The sequence below is a fragment of the Anomaloglossus baeobatrachus genome, chromosome 8 (genome assembly GCF_048569485.1).
Source record: "Anomaloglossus baeobatrachus isolate aAnoBae1 chromosome 8, aAnoBae1.hap1, whole genome shotgun sequence".
Taxonomy (NCBI): Eukaryota; Metazoa; Chordata; class Amphibia; order Anura; family Aromobatidae; genus Anomaloglossus; species Anomaloglossus baeobatrachus.
In genome coordinates, this window is record NC_134360.1 from 244,159,718 (window position 1) to 244,184,242 (window position 24,525).

At 44.1% G+C, this 24,525-nt stretch overlaps 1 protein-coding gene across 20 annotated transcripts in view; it reads left to right on the top strand.

Moving 5' to 3' along the window:
* The window catches only part of PTPRF (protein tyrosine phosphatase receptor type F), a 1,173,234-nt gene that overhangs the window by 1,132,782 nt on the left and 15,927 nt on the right, over window positions 1-24,525 (top strand). For 9 of the 20 annotated variants that reach the window (XM_075320465.1, XM_075320466.1, XM_075320464.1 and 6 more), the window contains 19 exons: window positions 4,930-5,199; window positions 5,298-5,879; window positions 6,003-6,136; window positions 6,368-6,512; window positions 11,125-11,430; window positions 13,446-13,639; window positions 14,017-14,043; window positions 15,017-15,134; window positions 15,614-16,192; window positions 16,280-16,377; window positions 17,732-17,985; window positions 18,088-18,175; window positions 18,488-18,694; window positions 19,639-19,793; window positions 21,651-21,766; window positions 22,965-22,997; window positions 23,872-23,969; window positions 24,059-24,182; window positions 24,262-24,437. In XM_075320465.1, the coding sequence (XP_075176580.1) occupies window positions 4,930-5,199; window positions 5,298-5,879; window positions 6,003-6,136; window positions 6,368-6,512; window positions 11,125-11,430; window positions 13,446-13,639; window positions 14,017-14,043; window positions 15,017-15,134; window positions 15,614-16,192; window positions 16,280-16,377; window positions 17,732-17,985; window positions 18,088-18,175; window positions 18,488-18,694; window positions 19,639-19,793; window positions 21,651-21,766; window positions 22,965-22,997; window positions 23,872-23,969; window positions 24,059-24,182; window positions 24,262-24,437 (3,704 nt within the window). The remainder of the gene's footprint in view (window positions 1-4,929; window positions 5,200-5,297; window positions 5,880-6,002; window positions 6,137-6,367; window positions 6,513-11,124; window positions 11,431-13,445; window positions 13,640-14,016; window positions 14,044-15,016; window positions 15,135-15,613; window positions 16,193-16,279; window positions 16,378-17,731; window positions 17,986-18,087; window positions 18,176-18,487; window positions 18,695-19,638; window positions 19,794-21,650; window positions 21,767-22,964; window positions 22,998-23,871; window positions 23,970-24,058; window positions 24,183-24,261; window positions 24,438-24,525) is intronic. The other 11 variants (XM_075320458.1, XM_075320461.1, XM_075320457.1 and 8 more) reach the window with 6 other exon arrangements.

Consider the following 24,525-nt stretch of genomic DNA (forward strand, 5'->3'; position numbering starts at 1 on the left):
GAAAAGGAGTAGGACGCCCAACAATATAGTCCGTAAGAATGCAATTATCTCTGCTAAAATATATTCCCCAAAATCGTGGAATCTTCCTAACCACCAATTAGGCATAAAATGTAAGCTACCCTAAAGAAATGATTTTCTAAAGACGTGGTTTGCAGTGTTGAAATAGTGAAGGGCAGCCTTGTGTCAGGGCTTTAACGACTCTTTTTGTAATGGAGCTTCTCTGTGAAAGGTTGACATTTCCGTGCAGTTTAAAGTTTGGGGATCAGCATTTCATTACGGAGAGAATCCTATAATTTGCTCTAATAGGGTAAGGCTGATAAACGGCTTAAAAATTATACATAATGCTAGACTTTAATGGTTTAAAGATTAATCTCTGAAAGTGACCAGTAGGGCACCCTAAGGACTGGCCGGTAAATCACTGCGGTAAAGCGGCTTTCACAGGAGAGAAAGCCATGACATAAACCCACTTAAAAGTGATATTTTACAGGACGAGAAGAAATCTTCTATAGGTGTTAAGCTAAAAGAAGAAATTCGGGAACGCGATATCTATCAATCGAGGCAGTGTGAGATTGACTTACAAAATATGTAAAACTCTAGATTTAAACAATTCTTACATATTCCTGTGCATCAAAGGGAGATAATCAGAGGTGATTGACGGTGTTCTACCGGGCTCCGAAATCTCAGCCCTGCTCTGACCAAGCATGCGAGCTCAGCTTATAGCCCTTGATATGAATATCATTTCCATCCGAGAGCTCTAATGTCTCATGAGGATTGTACATTATTCTTTTGTCTTCCATTATCTGTAAAGTACTGTCCTCTAAACTGTCCCACCGAGCTCCGTGCCAAGCCAAGCACAGCACATCGACAATGCTGCAATCGGTGCTTTAGAGTCAATTAACGCTTCATAATACTGTAGGCGCCCAACCTCTGCATTGACACTTTATGCTCTGCTTCTTCAGTCTGCTTTTCTTTGACATTAGTGACAACATTTGTAGCACTGTGACACTATTCTATGTATAAAACAAGTGCTACATGAAAAAAATCTCATAGTTTAATAACATTGAGTACAATGTAGCATAAAATACTGGTCACAGCCAACTAGAGATGAGCGGATCAGTGGAAGTTCGGTTCGGCGGGTGCAGCTGGACTTTTGGAAAAGTTCAGTTTGGGACCCGTACTTGACCTGAACCCCAATGGAAGTCACTAATTGGGCAGTTCGGGTCTCCACCCACACACAGGCAGCCATAAACCAATCCCTTCCGAGGTTCAGGGGAACAGAGTGTTTCCTTTTTTTTTTTTTTGGGTACACACTACATCCGATCACATTGTTATGCCCAGTGCCAGCCAATCAAACACTGCAAGCGGCACACATTGGGCTGAGCAGCGAGCGTACCCGAGCACAGTGATGCTTGCACGAATGGTTTGGATACGTAAAGTCCCCGAACTCTGAATCCCAACTCTGTTTTTTGTAAACTCTGTGTTAGTACCAAATACCAAACCTCGTATTCACTCATCTCTACAGCCAACCTGTTAGACTAAATAACTACATCCCCTAACGGACTTTAGCAGTGCATAGACCCTAAGAATATTGCACCATTGTTATGTTTTCAATTCTTGCTTCCTCCATGATAGTATTGCATCAATATACAGAAAAACACATGTTATAAGCCTCAAATCTGTTGCATAGTCGATAAAGTGTAGAATTATACTTTCATCCCTAATGTAATATGTATACCATAAATAATCATTTCACATAAAGTCTTTACTAAAACTAGCAATTTGGAGCAAACCCAGTAGTTCTTTTTGGCAGAGATTCCTGCTTCCCTCTCTGCCTTCCTGTGGATTCATTTGAGATGGATGAAAGGTGATGCCACCATCCACGGTGTTATCAGGATGGCACAGCGCTCATGCCATCTCTAGGGATGGAAGGGATGGGATTGTGTAGCCAGTTAATGCACTGAGGTCACCAAAGAGCGCAACGTGAGATCCGCCTTGCGAGTTGGCCATCACTGATCATGGGATTGGGAAATGTATCCCGTCTTCTGAGCACCACAGGCTGTAACTGCACTCTAATGCCTGTTGAATTATTAAATAGGCCTTAGTCTTTCTCCTGCTGTTCCTCTGCACTGTACTTGTCTAAGCCTTTCACAATGAGGAAAATTGTGGTCACCAGAGGGACTTTAAGTGCTCGATCACCTTACTGCAGAGTGTAGATCCTTTGTCCCGCAGCTCCCTGCTGCTCCGACTCAGCATTTGTTAAATGGCATAATTATATGCAAGTATTTTACCATAAAAGCATTCTGGAATAAGTCAAAGGCTACAGTCACGTATTAGTAATGTAGAAGACGCCAGACATGGGTGAAACGGTAAAGAATGGCTACCGGAATCATTTGGAATTGTTATTCTTAATGTACTCAAACAGATTAGACTAATGTTGATGGAAATTGACAATTTCAACTATAATCAATGTTGGTAGGGTAAAACCTAACAAAGAATCATTTTAGCCGATGGATCACACTTTTTGTCTAGATGTTTTCAATTTTCAGGCAATAGTTGTACAAATATTTTTGAAGATTTTTTTTTTTTTTTTTTTTTTTATCCACAAATGATCTTTCTTTGAAAGGATGCTCCCAGAAAGATCGTTCATCCTTTTCAAAGTGTCATTAAGCATGATGGCCACTATGGTCTAAAATGTGTGATCGATTCAGCGTAAGGGTACTTTCACACTTGCGTTTATTTCCTTCCGTTACAATCCGCCCTTTTGGAAAACAGCGGTATCCGTTAATGGATTCCGCTGTTTCCCATAGACTTGTATGGGTGACGGATTTACCAAAAGGACCTGCGTTGCTTCCGCTGGGCGACGCTCCGTTGCTTCCGCCCAGCGGGAGGAACGCAGCATGTAACGTTGTTTTGAGCAGCGGAATCCTCTGGATTCCACTGCGCATGCTCTTTTTTTTTTTTTAAATCAAACTTTATTTTGGCTCGCGGTGGCCGAACGTTCAGCTGAGCACCCGGCCGTCGGCAAGCGACAGCGCTCAGCTGAACGACCGGCCGCCAGCATGCCCGGCCGCCGGCAAGTGACAGCGCTCAGCTGAGCGCCCGCCGGCATGCCCGGGCGCTGGCAAGTGACAGCGCTCAGCTGATCACCCGGCGGCCGGCTGCAGGGAACGATCAGCTGATCACCCGGCGGCCGGCTACAGGGAGCGATCAGCTGATCACCCGGCGGCCGGCTACTGGGAGCGATCAGCTGATCACCCGGTGGCCGGCTGCAGGGAGCGATCAGCTGATCACCCGGCGGCCGTCAAGTGACAGCGCTCAGCTGATCACCGGCGGTCGGCTGCAGGGAGCGATCAGCTGATCACCCGGCGGCCGGCTACTGGGAGCGATCAGCTGATCACCCGGCGGCCGGCAAGTGACAGCGCTCAGCTGATCACCGGCGGTCGGCTGCAGGGAGCGATCAGCTGATCACCCGGCGGCCGGCTACTGGGAGCGATCAGCTGATCACCCGGTGGCCGGCTGCAGGGAGCGATCAGCTGATCACCCGGCGGCCGGCAAGTGACAGCGCTCAGCTGATCACCAGTGGTCGGCTGCAGGGAGCGATCAGCTGATCACCCGGCGGCCGGCTACTGGGAGCGATCAGCTGATCGTTCACAATAGTCTGCCGCTGGTAAAACTGTAAAAAAAAAAAAATCAAAACGAATTGCGTTGTTTTGCAGCATCTGTTGCATCCGTTGTGCCACTATATGCAACACATCCGTTGCATCCGTTACACAACGCAATGCAACGGATACCGTTCAACGCAAGTGTGAAACTAGCCTAACAGTCGCTCACTAGATCGTTTGTGGCTGTTCAACAAATAACGCATTTCAGCCTAATGTGTGAAGGTAGCATGAGGGTCAGTTGATCACAGATTACTTTCAGACAACATTGTCCCTGCACAATAAACCTTGGACTTCTTGTTTTACCATACTGCATGCCTACCTTTTCCTAATCTTACCAAAGCATGGTTCATCCCCTCTGAATAGTATGGATTCTTCCTTCTGCACTTCTACTGTCCTGCCTGAAGCATGCTCTCTGAATGTCCACCATCTGTTGTCATTACCTGCTCTGCCACTATGAAGCGGCTGGACAACTCCTTTAATTCTGCAAACTGTGGTCATGTTGGCTACAGAAGCCACAAACTGCGAAGAGGTCTACAAAGGAAATGAGGAAACCATCCCGCTATAACCATTGTCATCTTCATCCAGAGAGGGGTTGGTGGAAGCCCTGCCTATCTGCTCTCGCTTCGCTATAGATCCAGTGGGTTTGTGTCACGTCCCGAAGCCTAACTTTCTTTGCAGTCATTACAGCTGGGGGTGCGGGGGCTGGATGTTGTCAGGACGTCTTTTATATTCAGAACTCGAAACTGTGTTTTCATGGGTCGGTGCCTTCAATAATTAAATTATATGATGCAGTTGTGTGCCACAAAGTGATAGTAAAGTCAAAGTTCTTAGCTTCATTTATTACCAAATTACATTTGTATATGATGTTTTGGATAGATGATAATTCTTATGACACCCAAGAAACTATTTTGTCAATTTACTTTGGGATATATCAGTAAATTATTGAGCCCCTCACATGGATCTCGGTTTTTCTATTCACTACAAATTAATATTGCACGCACCAATAGCCTCCTTTTTAATCCAGATTCTACATTTTTTCTTCCTTTTTTCACTTGGGCAAATCAAAACCAACTAGAGATCATAAATACTCATAATGAAATGATTTACATTTTGCATCAGATTGTTTTATTAAGTACTCTATGTGATTGTCTATATGTGTGTTTTTTTGTTTGTTTTTTTGCTGCAAAGGATCAATATTAAGGTAGAGCACCTCTTGGTAAACTCCCATTGTTACTTCCTGACCGGTTACTTTTTTGGCTTCTTTCAGTCCGGCGTGTGGCACCACGGTTTTCTATTCCACCCAGTAGCCATGAAGTCATGCCAGGAGGCAGTGTGAATTTAACCTGCGTTGCAGTTGGTGCTCCTATGCCTTATGTAAAGTGGATGGCTGGCCTAGAAGAACTCACCAAAGAGGATGAAATGCCCGTTGGACGTAATGTTCTTGAGCTGACCAATATTCGGGAATCTGCCAATTACACTTGTGTAGCTATTTCCTCTCTGGGCATGATTGAGGCTGTTGCACAGATTACTGTGAAAGGTAAGCTTTGTGTTGACATACGGGAGGATTGATTTTTAGGATGATAGAGCAATATGGTACATTGTGTTTTTTATTATTTTTTTTCTTAATTCATGTAGCATTGCCAAAGCCGCCAGCAGCTGTCACTGTGACGGAGACAACAGCCACAAGCGTCACCTTGACCTGGGATTCCGGGAACCCAGAGCCACTTTCCTATTATGTAATCCAGTATAAACCTAAATCATTGGAAGGGTCTTTCCAGGAGGTTGATGGTGTAGCTACAACTCGCTACAGTATTGGTGGGCTCAGCCCTTATTCCGAGTACGAGTTTCGCGTCATTGCAGTAAACAATATTGGCCGTGGACCTCCAAGTGAAGTGGTCGAAGCTCAGACAGGAGAACAGGCACCTTCAGGTCCTCCTCTGCGAGTCCAGGCTCGAATGCTCAGTTCTAGTACTATGATAGTTCAGTGGGATCCTCCCGAAGAAGCCAATGGACAAATAAGAGGGTTCAGAGTGTATTACACATCAGACCCAAATTTACCTTTCAATATGTGGCAAAAGCACAACGTAGTGGACAATCTTTTGACAACTATTGCAGCACTAACAACAGGGATTACCTACAGTATCCGTGTGCTGGCATTCACGTCGGTGGGAGATGGGCCACCGTCCGATATGGTCCAAGTGAAGACACAGCAGGGAGGTGAGTAGCTAACGAAAAATTTAAGGTTGACCTTCTTTTGGTGACAATCATGGGGATATACCAACAAGTCTTTTACAGAACTTTGAACCTTTTTTGTTTTTATTTGTTCCATTTTTATCACAGTTCCAGCACAGCCAGTTAATTTCCAGGCAGAAGCGGAGTCTGACACGAGAATTATGCTGAGCTGGCGCTACAACCAGCAAGAACGCATTGTCTCTTATGAACTTCTGCACTGGGAAGGGGAGGACGGGTCAAAGGTAAGTGACACACGGTAATACGGAACTGTAATACATAGTATATCAAGTCTGATACAGTCGGAGAGCCATATAGTACTACATCAGCATCATGTTAGAATTTAACGGGTTTTTTTGTTGTTTTTTTTTTGTATGGTGCCAATTATAATGTAGCCAGCAGCAGGTCACCTTGTGCTTTTCTTGTTCTGTTACTGCTGATGTTTTTTTTGATTATTCTGATATTTTATATTTCAGCAAAAAGTAACATTCGCCCCATCATCATTTTATGCTGTTGAGGGTCTGAAGCCGGATACCCCGTATAATTTCCAGCTGGCGGCCAGCTCTAATATGGGGCTCGGCGTTTACACAGCAGTGATCCAGGCAAGGACGGCGCAGTCCAGTAAGTGTCTTATAGCGGTGTAGACTATATATGATTGATATAGACCAGTATATGTGTGTGTGCGGGTGTATGCCCACATGACAAGTCTCTGGACGGTCCTAATGTTGTCTATATAAAGGTAAGTTGCTGCTTCTGCATGATGCAATTATATTATACTAGCTCATCCCATCCCAGTTCTGGAAGCATGTCGCAAAGTCACTGCAAGAATTCAGGAGTCTGTTGTACATAAGTGATATACCAGCCACCATCCTATCTATAAGGGCTCATTCAGAAATCTGTGAAAATCCGTCCGCTCACAGACTGGCCGTGGGTCTCCTGACCCAAACTCAACAGCCTTATATATTCTGCGCATTGCGATCTGTACACGGTCTGATTTTTACAGAAATCTGAATGAACTGAATATTATCCCTGTATATACACATAGAAATAATAGGGGATTTGAACAAGCACACAGTGGAACTGCAAGAGCAGAGAGCTCTGTTTAGCAGACTGTGAAACCTGCAGGGCTGGGGGTTTATAACTGTATCCCTTCAGAACTTGAAAGGCAGAGGAGGGAGGTGAGCAAACAACAGCTGTATAGAAATCAGTCGCCTGGAGAGAGCTGACTGGGATGTTAAGAGTTAACCCCTCTTCTGGAATATAGCTACTGCAGAATGTTGGCCACGTTGGGCTCCATGGAAACCAGCTGTACACTATGAAAGCTAAAATCTCTCTGGAGGAAAAGGACAATTGAGAGAATAAGTAATTCAATTGCAAACTTGCTTGTTTTCATGCTATCTAACTAATTAAAGCAATAAAAGAACTTGAGAACACCCCTTTAATTGAACCGATAGACATAGGAGGAAAAGGACTCATCCATGGTAGCACACTGGCATCTGAATCCAGGTTACAAGTCTAGAAATGTATATAACTAGTGGAAAAGGGAGTATTGTGACAAAGGATAGATGTATCCTGAAAGCAAGTAACATAAGGAAACAACGCCGGTGTGGCGTGCAGGGTCCTTATAATAGTTTTAACCACTAAGCAGAACCATTATTTACATATTTATAAGCAAAATGTTTCCTTAAGAGTTGTCCGAGATAAACTCCCAAAATTTTTTTACGCTAATCTGTGCTGTATTGTCATATAAAACATCCCTACATTATTTTTTTTTGTTTTCTAACTTTTGTTCCTCTTCAATTATCCCTTTATTCTCTGCAGTTCTTTGTTTACATGCAGCTCAACCAAACTTGACATTTTCCTGTGCCAAACGTTAGTCAGAGCTGGCACCGCCCGGCCTCACTGTCCAGCCCCGCCCTCTGCACACTCATTGGCTGTCAGTATTCTGCCCCAGCACTGACCTCTCATCGCTCCAGCAAAGATGGGCACATTGCTACATTATATGTGCGGTGGATGTAAGGGGATTGTGCTGCACAGATGAGATATCACTGCCCTGTATTTCCAATCATTGGTAGCACAGAGCAGTGATCCTGCTTCTCTCATCTGTGGCAGCACAATCACCGCATATCCACCGCAAAGATAATATAGTAATGTGCCCATCCCTGTCCCCATAATATAGTAATGTGCCCATCCGTGTCCCCATACTATAGTAATGTGCCCATCCCTGTCTCCATACTATAGTAATGTGCCCATCTGTGTCCCCATACTATAGTAATGTGCTATAGTAATGTGCCCATCCCTGTCCCCATATTATAGTAATGTGCCCATCCCTGTCTCCATACTATAGTAATGTGCCCATCCCTGTCTCCATACTATATTAATGTGCCCATCCCTGTCCCCATAATATATTAATGTGCCCATCTGTCCCCATACTATTGTAATGCGCCCATCCCTGTCCCCATACTATAGTAATGTGCCCATACTATAGTAATGTGCCCATCCCTGTCCCCATACTATAGAAATGCGCCCATCCCTGTCCCCATCCTATAGTAATGTGCCCATCCCTGTCCCCATCCTATAGTAATGTGCCCATCCCTGTCCCCATAATATAGTAATGTGCCCATCCCTGTCCCCATAATATAGTAATGTGCCCATCCCTGTCCCCATACTATAGTAATGCGCCCATCCCTGTCCCCATAGTATTGTAATGTGCCCATCCCTGTCCCCATCCTATAGTAATGTGCCCATCCCTGTCCCCATCCTATAGTAATGTGCCCATCCCTGTCCCCATCCTATAGTAATGTGCCCATCCCTGTCCCCATCCTATAGTAATGTCCCCTTTCCTTGTGCCCATCCTGTAGTAATGCCCCCTTGGGGTCCTCTTGTAGTAATGCTCTTTCCTGTAGAATTGCCCCCAAGTCTGCCATTCTCCACACACACAAAAAAAACAACACCACAAATCCTTCTCACCTGTCCTGGTTCTCTCGGTGCCCTGTGTCCTGCCTCTTGAGGCCGCAGCCCCTTCCATCCTGATTGCTGCCGGTGCAGGGGCCGTGCATTCAGCGCTTTATAGCAGAGGACTGGTTTCCAGGCGCTGTGCAGGGACGCGCTCTCTATGCAGCTTCTCCAGTGATCGGCCTCTGGCTGGCGGCTGATTATAGCTGTATACAGAGCTCGACTCTGCAGAGCGCCCAGGAATCTGTGATCTGATATAAAGCGCTGAATGCACAGCCCCCTGCAGAGGCCGCGATCATCAAAGGGCCTGCACACCACAAGCAGCATCAGGGGCCGCAGCTGACAGCTCTTTATATCAGATAACAGATTCCCGGACGCTCTGCAGAGCTGAGCTCTGTATACAGCTACTGCAATGATCTGCTGCTGGCCTTTGATTGGCCGGCGGCTAATCATAGCTGTATACAGCGCTCTCATCTGCGCAACACCAGTGAATCAGTCATTTGATATACAGCGCTGACTGCACGGCCCCAGCACAGGCAGCGTTCAGCAAGGGGGCCATTAGCCTGCGTGCCACAAGCAGCATGGGGGCTGCATGCAGCGTACAGGCAGCGAGACCCCTGCAATATGGGGTGTGTGGGAGGGGGCAGGGAAGGAGGGCAGGAATGCCACGCACTGTACCTACCCAGCAGGGCCGCTACATGATGTCGGCTGTGATGCCCAAAAGGCGAGCATAAGCTCCTGCTCTGGCATCGTGACATCACAGGAAGCAGCAAAATCACGGCAGGAGCGGTCTCATAACCGCTCTAAGCCGGGGGCAGAGGGGCTGACAGCAGGACAGGTAGGTAGTGCAAGTGAAGGAAACAAGTGGTATAAGTCTATAGAGTCTGGCCACCATTGCTCGCATGTTATACACATGACTCCCAGTCCAATATGTGGGAGAAGTGTTCTAATAACGCTGATGGGCATCCAGTGCTAGATCAGGAGAAAATTGGCAGACATGTAAAAAATATTGCACTATTGCAAGATTTTAGTGAGCATGCTATCTGCTGTAGCAAATATGAATTGGGTCAATGTCCAGTAAATTTTGTATAACGTTTTTTGCAACTGAAAACATTTTATAAGTTGTGTCTGGGAGCTGGGAAAAGCCGACAATGAAATGGGAAAGGCCGACATAGAAAAGCTGCTTGGAGGAGGCTTTTGTATTGCAAGTTTTATTTCTTTTTTTTCCCCATGTCATGTGAATGCTCTTCCTGCCATGTTTATTGCATTAGTTTATGTTATGCTTTTCATTTATTAGTTCTGTTACCAAATAGCATCACAAGATTACACATCAATAATCCATAATCTAGCAGAATCTGAATCAGATTTTTCTACGGTTTTCCAATAGAAACGTCAACTGAACAGTTAAAACGCGAGCACCGTTCTCTTACATTAGTGATTTTCGCTCTTTGTGCAGCGTGTTTATTTTGATGTCAGGGTCTCCGTTTTATTTATTTGCACTCTGAATATGTCCGTGAACAGTTGCACCTAAAAATGAATAGTAGAGCAGAAAGATGAATTTGTCCAAGTGGCACCGAGCACACTGCTGGCATTGTATCCATTTTAGGCCTCCTTCACAAGTGTTTGTGTTTTCAGTACGTGTGATGTCCGTTTTCACAGGTACTGGAGACACGATCACACACTTTCATATTAAAGGGAACCTGTCAGGTCCCCTATGCACCCAGAACCATGAGCAGTTCTGGGTGCATATTGCTAATCCCTTCCTAACACTCCCTGTATCTAGTAGCATAGATAAAGAGATGTTTAGAAAAAGTATTTCTAAAGATCCTTTATGAGATGCTAATGAGCGCAGGGACTAGTCCTGAGGGCGGTGTTTCCCCCAACTAGCCGCCCTCTTAGCATGTTAGCACGCCCACAGGGTCTTAACTTTTTTTTCTTCTTTTGAGATCCTCTCTACTGATTTAGGGCCAATAAAGTTCATGTGGTCTAAATAGGTTGAGAGGAGCTCAGAAGAGGAGACGAATTATAATCTCTCTGCAGCCATCAATGGACAATGCAGAACGGAAGCCATATAAAGTAAATGATGCAACATTTGTTTAATAAAACAGATTTTTATTTTTTTTTTTTTCCCCCAAAATACATGCACTTAAAAAAATAGATTTTGTGATGTGACAATGGATAGAGTAGGGCTATTTGGTAACAATATTGTAGACCATATTATTTTGCATCCGTCATGCTCATCTCCCTCCCCTTGCTTGCATTTTTTTTTCATCCTCAGCGCCATCTGCACCGCCGCAGGATGTGGAGTGCACCAGCCTTAGCTCCACCTCCATCCGGGTAAGTTGGGTGGCTCCACCAGTCTCCAGCCGAAATGGAGCATTAACCCGCTACTCTCTGGCCTACCAAGCAGTGGCTGGGGAGGACACATCCCGGCATATTATGGACAATATCCCACCAGACTTCTCCAGCTTGGAGATCAAGGATCTGGAGAAGTGGACAGAGTACAGAGTGTGGGTGCGAGCTCATACAGACGTAGGGGCTGGGCCTGAGAGCCCCGCGGTCATTGTGCGGACAGATGAGGATGGTAAGTGTGCAGGAACTACTCTCACCTATCTGCACAATGGGTCCACTCTATCACCTGTTCTTTATCTTGCTCCTTCCATCTCTGCTAAGGCCTCATTCAGACATCAGTGATTTTTCACGTATGCAAAAAAACCCCCACAAAATAGTGGTATCAGTGTTTTGGATCAGAGTTTCGTCGTTTTTTCCCATTAGTGACCATTTCATGTATATATACATTGCAAAGCTTCTGCAATTCACTGGATTATTAGTCATGGACAGCAAATGGTGACTGCCCATTGATCTGTGTACTGACTGTGATTTTCACGGACCCATAGACTTGAGTAATATTTATCAGAGATGCTGATCAAAAACGGAAATGTCTCCGACGCACGGACATGTGAATATCATAGATTAGATTACAATGGGTACTCGTTCCATCAAGAAAACTACTGATAGAACATATTCGTGAAAAATAGATGTGTGAATGAGGGCCGAGACACGGATTGATTGGGGGTTGGAGAGGGGAATCATAGAACATCTTCTGCACGTCTATACTTCTAAAGCTTTCTATTATCTGAATTTTCTTTTTTTTTGGGCCTATATTCCGTCAACAACTGTCTTTCAGCATTGTTTGAAGTGATGGCAAATTAAATCATACTTTACCCATTAAATCTACTTTCTAGCTCTTAGTTTAGTATTCAGAGTTGGCTGATTTTAGTTTCTCTTTGGAAACACATTTTTATTTAGTGATGGGGCTGAAAATCCCATCCAAGAAGGAATCTAGTCTGAATCTGAAAATGTAGTTATAGCTCCATGCACAGAGGAATGCATGAGCCATTAATCTATACACTTAGTAAGGTGAATTTGACACAACAACCTCTAGGGCTAACCAGTGGTTTACAAAAGGCTTCCACTTCTTGGACCACCCCATCTTAGATACTATATTACACAGTGTAAAATAAAAAATTACAGATCCTTACCTTCCGCAGCGGTGATCGGTCTCCCAAGACTTGTGTGACATTATGAGCAGTGCAGACAATCCGCGGCCACTAATGGGCTGCAGTAGTGATGGGCAAATAGTACCTATTCGGGTTTGGATTATTATTAATGAATCCCAAAGTACTATTCCAATATTTGTCATGAATAACAAACCTAACCCAAGTCAATGGGGAACCAGAGTATTTTCTTGTCGTGACGAATACTGGAATTGTACTCTGTATTCGGTAAGCATTATCCGAGCACAAATAGTTACTATTCGCCCATCACTAGGCTGCAATTCTCTCAATTCCTTCAAATGAACCTCGAACATCCAAAAAAAAAACAAGAACTGAAACACATTATCGGTCACTGGGATTGTATGCAGTACTCACGTGGCATAACAATGTCACATGAGCTTCAGAAGAGCCGTCACCGGTGAGCAGTGACACTGCCTAGTATTTTCATCTTACATATTAGGATTGTACAAGCAGTGGACGACCTCTTAGGAGCAGCAGGCCGTACTAGGCTTTTTATACCCATTGTGTAATTTTCCATCCCCAAATCTGTGTTAGTTTCCTAATCCAGAAATCAATCTGTTAAAACCACATCTTTGCTCTTGTGATAACACTCGAACAGTGCTGGGCAGTTTGGTGTCACCTTTGTAGTCTAGGTTTCTGCTCTTTTCACATTTTCATTTACTTTCTTATATATGTTCTTCACCTAATTGTATTTACAATAATTGGATTAATGTATCAGTATGGGAATATGAATCTCTTGGTAACACACCTTCTCGTTACCTGTTCCTTCTCACTTGATTGACATTTCTGCCTTGCTTTGAATAACATGAGACACTGGTTGCGTAGGACAAGCTGCCTGACCACTCTACAGAAAAGGCTGTGGTTGTTTCACTGTATTCCTGACAATCAAACTGATTTCAGTAAATGAAACTCAACATCTCAGGCTTCACTATTAATCAGATTTTTCTAAAAGTGAAATAACCTGGTAAACGTCTTTAAGGATTGAACTGATCTACACTTTTGGTTGTCTGTCTTCCTGCAGTGCCCAGTGCACCCCCAAGGAAGGTTGAAGTTGACTCTGTAAACTCCACGTCTGTCCGAGTGACCTGGAAGTCTCCTCTTCCCACTAAGCAGAACGGTCAGATACGAGGCTACCAGGTGACTTACGTGCGCTTGGAAAGTGGAGAGCCGAGGGGCAACCCCGTCATTAAGGACGTCATGTTGGCAGAGGCTCAGGTAATCATGCACAAGGACTTATTTTTTCCTTACGTTGATGCTATTCATATAACGCTTCAATAATTTTCATCCAGATGTTGTCAAGATTTGGACATAAAAGTTGGCTCTTCACTGGTTTGACCCTTTTCACCCTTCGCCCCAACCAACTAATCCAGTCTAAATTGCAGCCTTCACCCAGGGTGATCTGCAGTGACGCATGTCCCTCTTTCATAGAGCTAATACCCATATACCCTCTTTATACTGATGACCAGCCTGACATTAGATGTGTGTACGTCCCCCCTGGCATGACTCATTCCATTGTAGCATCTCTACTGTTGTAACCCTGTGACCCTTTCCCTGCAAACTCCACTTACCCCTCTTCTCTCTGTCCCTACCAGTGGAGACCAGAGGAGTCTGCAGACTACGTGAGTATGCTGTTTGGCATCTGTGGGCAGATTGCGTGATCGCATTGTGTCTGCAGAGAACAGGGGGCTGTCACCGAGCTGTCCTTAGCTTTTCTTCTAGGCTTCGGTCTAGTTTTATATGTTGGCAGCAGTTACTTTTATCTCTCCCAATTTGCAGTGCCAATGGCCTTATTTGTTTTATACCTCTAGCGCATCCTGCATATAATGGAATAGAACAGAGAGGTTATAAAAATTGTTAAAAATAACAAAAAAAAACAAAACAATTTTTGGAAGGAATTATCAGTCCTAACGTTATGACCGTGCTGCCGAGCTCCAGCGGGTCCTGTTATGGGCAGAACATCTCACCCACCCATTGTTAACGTCTACCATACAGCCTTTGTGACAGCCCCTATGTTCTTGTCCTGTAATCATCGGCTCAATGACGGGATTCTGCAATCTATAACCTTTTGGACATATCTGTTTCTCCTTTTCCTGTGCTTCCACGTTTTGGAGTGAGGCACAATTCTTGCATGGAGATTAGGGTCTGGTGGGACGTCAGCACTGATGAGGATGGGTGATCAGTTTCAGCAATCGGCCTTTTTCTCTCCTTCTGTTGTGATTCTCAGCGGATAATCATGGGGCATAATGATCATCATTGTATAAGTTGCAATTCTTTCTCCGTCTTTTTTCATTATATCAGAGTATGATTTTATTTGTGCATCAGGAACATCCACGTTTTTCTGCTTTATTCATTTCTGCCTTGTCGAGTTCTTGGAGGAAGATTTTCATTGATAATAATTTTATAAAACAGAGGGAAATTTGTGCTCTGGTAACATAAGTGGTGTGCTGCGCTCTGCGCCACTTATCCCCTCTGAGCAACGTCCTAACGTTGGGAGACGAGTTACATGTTCCTGCAGCTCCCCCTGTTGTCCAGACCTGGTGCTGCAGGACGACTTTCTTAATTGCTTTTATCGTTTTCTTTCTCTAATTTTAGGAGGCCCTAATAACTGGGCTTTCTCCAGAAACTACCTATTCCATCACACTAGCTGCATATACTACAAAAGGAGATGGTGCTAGGAGCAAACCCAAAATTGTCACCACGACAGGAGCCTGTGAGTACTGCCCACATGTCTGGAAGCGTATTTCATGTCAATATGCCGTCAATACTTTTGGGGTTTGTTTCTTGCATAAAATATAAAATATTAGTCTCCTTCTGTGTTAATGAGCTTGGTGCAGGGGTTATTAAGGTGACACAATTTTTTCCCCTCACATTTTATGACGCACATACATGTTTTCAATGTGGATAGGTGAATATACTGGTGTGAGACAGGAGGATACAAGGATTGGGTACTGAAATTCATCATGCCTGATCCTCTTTTCTTCTAACATCCTCTCTGGAGACCGTCGAGGGCCCTCGTAGACCTTAGATGGCTGCTCAGTTTTCCCCAAAATATCAGCCGACTCAGCACTATTGTGTATATGGAGACAATACCAACTAGTGCAAAACCAGCAGATTTATGAATACAGCTGTGAAGTACATCATATAATTCAATGGAGATTTCTTTGGTAACCATATATTTGTGTATTTCAGTGCCTGGGAAGCCAACCATAGGAATTAGCACAACCACACAAAACACTGCACTAGTTCAGTGGCACCCACCTAGAGAGGTGATGGGGGAACTTTTGGGATACCGCTTGCAGTATAAACGTGCGGATGAGGAGAGGTTTATCACTATGGACTTTGGAAAGAATGAACATCACTACACGCTGACCAAGCTCCACAAGGGTGCCACCTATGTCTTCAAACTGTCTGCCAAGAACCGGGCTGGTTTCGGAGAGGAAGCCGAGAAGGAGATTTCTACGCCTGAGGAAGTTCCTAGTGGCTTTCCGCAAAATTTGCAAGTTGTTGGACTGACCACATCCACAACAGAACTGTCTTGGGAGCCTCCAGTACTTTCCGAACGCAACGGAAAAATCACAAACTATACAGTGGTTTACCGTGACATCAATAGCCCACAGGATCTGATCAACGTCACACGAGACACTTTCATTACGCTCGTCAACCTCAAACCAGACACTACCTATGATATTAAAGTCAGGGCAAGAACAAATAAGGGTCTTGGGCCTCTAAGTCCCAGCATACAGTCTCGCACCATGCCTGTAGACCAAGGTAAGGCTCGCCTGAGAACCGTAACGGGAATGTTAGTCAGTAAATGTATTCCCAGAGACTCGATTAATGTTTTCTCTCTATTCACAGTATTTGCAAAGAACTTCAGAGTGAATGCTGTGATGAAAACGTCGGTCTTGCTGAGCTGGGAAGTTCCTGACTCTTATAAATCAGCCGTGCCTTTCAAGGTTGGTGTTCTGAAATCGGGAGCTACCTGTGCTTTATTGAATGATCTTTAGGTGGTTGCACAGAACTGGATTACTTTGAAATGATATAGTTTGATATTGAAGACTCTATACATATTAGATTACAATTGGCCAAAGCTGCCGGTAGCTGAGGGATGGCTTTGTGTGTGTAGGTGCCTGAGAAAGGGAATGAACACCGGACACTCTTGTTCTTTGACATAAGCTGCTGCCAAAGGTGTGTGGCAGCCGCTTTCTTCTCTCTCCCGGTTGAAGACACGTAAGGCCCCTTTATACACTGAGACTTTCTAGGGATCCCACCAGCGATCCCAACCTGGCCGGGATCGCTACAAAGTCTCTGGTGAGCTGTCAAACAGGCAGACCTGGCCAACGACGCAACAGCGATCCGGACCTGCAGAACGACCTCGCTGGTCATTGGGGACATTGTAAAGCAGCTTTTTGAAAGGGAAGTCGCTAATGAAGTCGCTGTAAAGTCCCCTTTACACACTGAGACTTTGCTGCACAGCGGGAAACAAAGGACCAAAGAATGGTCCTGAACGATTTGTAGCGATCACAACTTCACAGCAGGGGCCAGGTCGCTGATGTGTTTCACACACTGCAATGTCGCTGGGGAGGTCGCTATTACATCACAAAACCGGTGACGTTACAGCGATGTCCTTTGCGATGTTGCAGTGTGTAAAGCCACCTTTAATGCTTGGCCATATCAATGTTCTTATGTAGGAGATAGCTGTTCAGCTGACTGTGTATGGCTAACGTTAGTGTCTGAATAAACATGACTATTGCTCCATAGTATTCACACCATTAAAGGGAATCTGTCAGCAGGTTTTTGCTACCTCACCTCAGAGCAGCATGATGTGAGCAAAGAGCTCCTGAATCCAGCGATGTATCACTTAGATTACTGGCTGCAGCCAGAGACACAATCACAATTATTAGATTTAGCAACACAGCAAAGCTGAGAGAGCTATCCACCCACACCAGGCTCTCAATAGAGAGTGTACATTGACAGTGAGGTTTCAGTTTCAGCAATGATAAGAGTCCTGCTGCTTAAATAAACAGCAAATAAACAACAGATCGGACTTTTACAAGACATGCATCTCTGAATACTCTGTTCTGCAGCATGCTTGCTTCAGCTTACATAGCAAAAACTTGCTGACAGATTCCTTCTAACACATCGTCGTCACAAGTTCTCTTTTGGCAAACTGTCAGCCAAGAAAAGGATAACATCAGCAACAATATTTCTCCAGAAATTTATATGGGTGGTATCTAAACTCTGTGTTTCCATGATTGTTCTTGCTGTCGACCAAACCAAGTGATTAATGTAAATTCTCATCTTATTCAGATTCTATATAACAACCAGAACGTAGAAGTCGATGGTCATTCGATGCGTAAGCTGATCAACAATCTTCAGCCAGACACCGAGTATTCCTTTGTCCTTATGCACCGAGGCAGCAGCGCTGGTGGCCTGCAGCACCGAGTGTCCATCCGCACGGCCCCCGATGTCCTGCAGAGCAAGCCATCATCTACCAGCAAGTACATGGAGGACCAGAAATTTACATTGCTCTTGCCGCAGGTGCAAACATCTTCTCCGGTGAGGTAAGGATTCGTGATGTTTTGTAGGTAGTAGTTTAGTAGTAAAGGCTTTGTTTCTCTTTTCTTGATAGCACCAATATATTTTTCATTACTCTTTTGTGACAGATGGTATTACATCGTAGTCGTTCCACTCGATAGTTCTAGGAGTAGCCCGAGTACACGGCAAAGCCCTGAAGAAATGGAGCTGGAACAGGTGGGATATTTCTTACTTGTGCCCTACTTCTTTCTTCAGCTATATTAATCATATGGTCATGTGTTGATCTGTATAGTAGATAATTACATAGATAACAAAATACTTCTATTTGCTTTCCTCTAAATATCTTGTTGTCTTGTGAATCTGTCATTTCCTTCTATATGCAATCGTACAGCACCAAGGGTCTACAGATCATTCAGCTACTAATCGAAGGACGGGCTTTGTAACGTTGAACAAGTATAAATGCTCCACATTAGGGTTCATTCTTGCAGTCTTACATTGTGATACTCAAGGTTTTTGTCTACATCTTAGATCTTAGAAGCCATTAATCAAGGGTCTCGTCGGCAAAAAAGACAAGCGAGCAGGAACAAGCCATATATAGCAGCCAGGCTGAACACGCTCCCGGAATCGTTCACTCTTGGTGACAATAAAGAATATAATGGCTTTGTCAACAAGCCTTTGGACCCACATCTGAGCTACACCTGCTTTGTGCTTGCAGCTCTGGAGGATGGTGACACTGTGAGTGCATTCTCTGTGCTTCATACATAAATGATGTAACAATTATTTTCCTTTGGTCAACCAGTATATATTTCTGATTTCTTAGATGTTTCTCCAAAAAAAGTTTTGTTTTTTTTTTAAATTGTTCTTTATCTAGTCCTCAAGGATCTATAAATGTTCTGTTGGATTATCCTGCACTAGAGACATGAAATGCTGACTATCCTCATCTGTGTGGGCTGCCACCTGAAGCTCTGCTATTCTCTTTATCGCTCCATAATAATCAGAGCCTGAAGGCCCATTTACACACAACGATATCGCTAACGAGATATCGTCGGGGTCACAGTGTTGGTGACGCACATTCGGCCTCGTTAGCGATGTCATTGTGTGTGACACCTTTTTGCGATCACTAACGATCGCAAAAAGGTGTCAAATAATTCGTCGTGTACACGTCGTTCATTTTCAAAAAATCATTCCTCATTTGGAACACAGGTTGTTTGTCGTTCCTGTGGCAGCACACATCGCTATGTGTGACCCCGCAGGAACGAGGAACAACATTGTACCTGCAGCCGCCGGCAATGAGGAAGGAAGGAGGTGGCGGGATGTTCTGGCCGCTCCTCTCCGTCCCTCCGCTTCTATTGGGCGGCAGCTTAGTGACGCAGCTGTGACGCCGAACAAACCGCCCCCCTTAAAGGAGAGATTGTTCGGCGGCCACAGCGACGACGGTGAACAGGTAATTGCGTGTGACGCTGCCGTAGCGATATTGTTCGCTACGGCAGCGATCACCCCGTGACGCGCCACCGACGTGGGCGGGTGCTATTGCTCGCAACATCACTAGCGATGTCGCAGCGCGTAAAGCCCGCTTTAGTAGGATTGTCTGTTGTCTTAAATATTCCAGAAGATTGAGACGACTGGTGGTCTGATGCCTCCTGGTGTAACACTTAAGTTTTGTATCCTTGTTATTGCAGAAGAAGTATGCTGCCAGTCCATACTCGGATGACATTGTGGTGGAAGTAATCTCAACCAGACAACAAGAAGAGCCCGAGATGCTCTGGGTGATGGGTCCAGTCCTCGCTGTCATTCTTATCATCATTATTGTTATTGCTATTCTTTTGTTCAAAAGGTAAGGGCCCTACTCATTCACTTCCACAGGATCTTGCATCTACTGTATTTATGTCAACTAAATCAGGTTACCATTAATTTACAAAGAGAAGACACACGATAGGGTAATCTTGCTAGATTAACACATTGAATGCAGTCTCCACCCCTAAATGTAAATGATTGATACAGAAAATTAATGTTACTGCAGATTAAAGGGAAACCTGCCCGTTGATTCATGCTGTCTTTAGGTTAGTGACAGGCAGCATAAATCAGAGCCTGGCAGCACAGATACAGCCAGGTGTGTTCTGCTCTGAAACGCTCCGGTGTGTCAGAGAAAACATGCTTTACACATACGGCCGATGACAATAGGCAGAGAAGAGGCTAGTCCAGCGCTGCCCCCGGCCATCTTCACCCTGCCCCACTCAGGTTGATTGACAGGGTCTCTCCCATGTGTGTAAATAGGGTGTGTGTGATGTGTCAGTTGCAGCGATATGGGGAGAAGCTGGCCGGGGATCTTCACACTATGTAATAAATACATACCTGCCTGCAGTCATACAGCCAGGCTCCGATTCATGCCACCCATGGTTTGGGCAGCATCAGTTGACTCATAAATTCCCTTTAAAGGGATTCTGTCAATAGGATCAGCACCAAAACATATATATGGGCATGCAGAGCTCTTTGAAATGTAAATCCATAGATATTGTCTATCTGTTGATGAATTCAACACTAATAACTAGTAAACCATCAGGGTCAATTGACTGACAACATATAAGGAGCAACATATACGCACAAGATAGTAAATGAACAAACGCTCATTACGTTGACCGCTGTCTCTCCCAACTCCGCCATCCACGAGTGCTCTGCCAAGCAGGTTTGTGTTTTTAAAAAGGGAGAAATCTGCTGCAAGGCCCCTATCTACCCCGAGACCAAGCAAATGGGGCTTTCTTAAATTTACATTGCTGTACATATCTTTCTCCCGACATCATCTCAGAGGTCAGGTCGTATGCAAATAATCACAATGTTTGACCGACTTTGTGTATAGGGTCTAATGTGCATCTGTAGTGATTCACTGCTTTACAAATCCACGGCCGTCTTGCAGAGTGTCCATATTTATTACAGTATATGCCATAATGCCACGCAATAAATCTCTTCCACTTGTGTAATTTTGTAAATCTGCTTTATCTCGTTTGTTCTCTTATTGTGCTTGTCCCGGACACAGTAAGCAGGAAAGGTAGGACGTTCCTGTGGTCTTATCTTGTGTCCATACAGCAGCAGGTTCCTAAATTCATTTCAGCTACAAATAATACATTAAAAATATATATATTCTAATAATAAAAAAAATAGCACAAGATTTTCTGTAGTTTATAGATCACTGCCTGAATAAGGACTATGACCAATCATATACTGCGCACCATAGTCACTGTGGGGATCTGAGATGATATCCTACATCTGAAATGCACAATTTTTTTTTTTGCATGTTTATGATCTCGAGTATCATCCCAAACATGACCTTCTCGTCTGTAAACACAGTAAAATTCCTAACAATATCCAACAAAAATCCAACAATAATAAAAAAATCTATGAAATATTTACGACAGCCAAACATAATATGCTGCCATTATTTCTACTATTGTCTCTTTCTTTTTTTGTAATTGCCACAATTTTTAATTACTACTCAATTTTATGAGTTTCTAAATTTTGTCTCAATTCTGGGCCGTAAACAAGGCTTGTACTATCAGAATTTCCCTATTACCATATCATAATATAGAAGAATTTTACTGTATAAAAAAAAGGAAAGAAAACTGCAGTTTTGTTTTTGTTTTTTTCCGTTTCGTAACAGAACTTTCTATTTTGAACACAAGATCTTATTGCTTTATAGAAAAAGAACCAACTCCCCATCTAATAAAGAAGATCAAACACCAGGAGTCAAAGAATCGCTCTTGGGACATTCATCTGATCCAGTGGAACTGAGGCGTCTGAATTACCAAACTCCAGGTACTTCTGTCCTCTGCATTTTCCAGACTTTCCATTTTACTTTTCCATCATCATCAACAGTTGTGACGATTTATAAAACGATCCAACAATGGACTCCGAACAATGAACTGATCATCTTGCACCCTTGGGAATCGTCAGCTGAAAATCTATGAGCAGTGAGCACATTCTCGGATTTCACAGCTGCTTAGAGTGTGACATCCATCATCAATCCAGTCAGAATGTTTAAAGTTGGCTACATCCACTCTTCTAGCTCCATCGATATGTTTGTGCATCAGACGTAAAATCATTGAGCTGGAGCCATCTATGTGAACAAACACTGGTGTGGTTACTAAACCTCAAGGCTTGGCTCCTTCTTCCCTAGTGCAGGATGCCTCTTTTTGGTTACTTTAAAATATTTTCTTTATTTACACTGGTGAAATATCGGAAGATAGGCACACCGCCATCATCCCAGCCACCCCATAGACATGAGTGCTCAGTGGAGCATTGATGTTTCCAATGGGAAAAGAGGAAAAAGTAAATTCTGACAATGACTTATCTTCCCTGAAAACAAAAGGAATCATGCCTTTAAATTCCATCTGCCCAGTCCTTTTTATCCGATACCTGTTGGGGGAGAGTTGGGAGCCTCCATACACATCAGATGATGGGCTGCATCTCCCGACCCAAATCTAACGAGTACAGGCCCTTTATCCATGTTTGTATTATTGTCAGGGACAGTTCTATCTTTTCTGCTTCATGACTTGAGATCTAGAGTACACAACCTCTTCAGATGACAATCTTATGGTTAGAGATGGTTGCCAGAGAATAAGGTCTGCACCATCGGAGAGCGTCAATACTGATCACTCTTTCTAGGAAAGTTCAGGACCTAATGCAGTGATACTTTATCGGTCCAGTCAGAAAGATACTCATCATATAGACCGTGCACCCAATTGTCAAGGTCAAGAAAGGTTTCCCAGTGCTGCATATAGGGATGTGGTTTATCCAAACCCTGCTCGTTCTACTTCGCCTATGTACATAGTCATGATCTTGCTCGTGTGGAGTATTTATCTTACCCACTGCTCCATAAATAGTAGATGAGCGCCCCTACTCTCAGCCTGTTTTAACTACATTTATTAGATCCAGTACCAAACAGACCCTCACTCCCATTTCAGCCAACCCTCTAATTGCATTCTGTTCTTTGCCGCTTTTGTTTTCCTTGCAGGTTCCAGTGTCCCCAGTTATCCGAATATTTCAAGTTAGTTTGACAATTTACCATAACCATCTAGCGAAGTTTTTCACTCCCCTCATGCCCTACTCATTGCTAGCTCCTGCTTTCTTTCAATTTCCTTCACACATGCTCTTCACCCCATGTCATACTCTTCCTCAGCTGGGCACCGCCTTTGTTTTGCTCTCTGGTGCATCTTGGATTTTGCCTTTGTTCTTGGTGAGAACATCAATCAGAGGGGGAAGACGTAGAGTAGTGAAATGATAAGGTGTTAGGAGAGGTTCTAGAGCAGGGCACAGATACTGGATCAGTCTGGGACTTGGCTCACACCCTTAGGAGACAGTATATTTGATTGTAATGCTTCATATTTCTGTCCTCGCACTGACCCAATTCCTTGATATCTCATATCTATTGTGCATATGAGAAAGTGGAAATCTCGTATTTCGCTCAACTCCCCATTATTTCTTTTTCACAAACTAACCCTTTTCCAAAGTTGCAGTTTTTATGGTTTTAACTCTGTGAAGTTGCTCTACCTGTTCCCTCCATCTTCCTCTGAGATTGGGTATTGTCTTGGTATGTCTTGGCTCCGTTTGTCCTGGATCAAAGGCATTTCTGTCGTTCACATTCACTCATTTCATTTCCAGGCATTGGTTATCTCTTATTTTTTCCTCTGTCCTCTTCACTGCACCGCATTACTGCATCAGAGTCTGTGGTGTGGATTTTCAAGGCGCCATGGGCTGCAGAGCATGCCAACATTCAGACCTATGATGCCGCTTCTCTCAGGGTTTTGCAGCATGCTGCGTGTGTACAGCTCTGCCAATCTGTCTGGCTGCACTGTCCATTTCCATTGTCACCTGGATGGCAGGAATTCTTTGTTGCTTATGTTTCCTTTCTGTCACCTCAGGTATGAGGGACCATCCACCCATCTCGGTCAATGACCTCGCTGAGAGCATTGACCGCTTGAAGGCCAACGATGGACTCAAGTTCTCCCAGGAATATGAGGTGAGTTATGCAATTGTATACATCTTTGTAGAGCTGCCATGAGAATTACATTATTTAGCTCAATCTTTATTATTTCTTTTGTGTTTCAGTCCATTGACCCTGGTCAGCAGTTCACATGGGAGAACTCTAACTTGGAGGTGAACAAACCAAAGAATCGTTATGCAAATGTTATAGCATATGACCACTCCCGGGTCATCCTTACCTCAGTTGATGGTAAGATCACAACTTACCCACTATGAAATGTCACAGCAGTCTGCCCTTCCAATTCTAAACCTTTCTAACCTTTTCTCAGGTGTTCCCGGCAGCGATTACATCAATGGCAACTACATAGACGGCTACAGGAAACAGAACGCCTACATTGCCACACAAGGGCCGCTGCCCGAGACACTCAGTGATTTCTGGCGCATGGTGTGGGAGCAGAGGACAACCACCATTGTCATGATGACTCGTCTGGAGGAAAAATCCAGGGTCAGACATCATACAGGGGGGAACGAAAAATGACAACCTGTGCCTGGCTCACAGAGACACTGCTCATTACTGATAATAATAGTGTCAA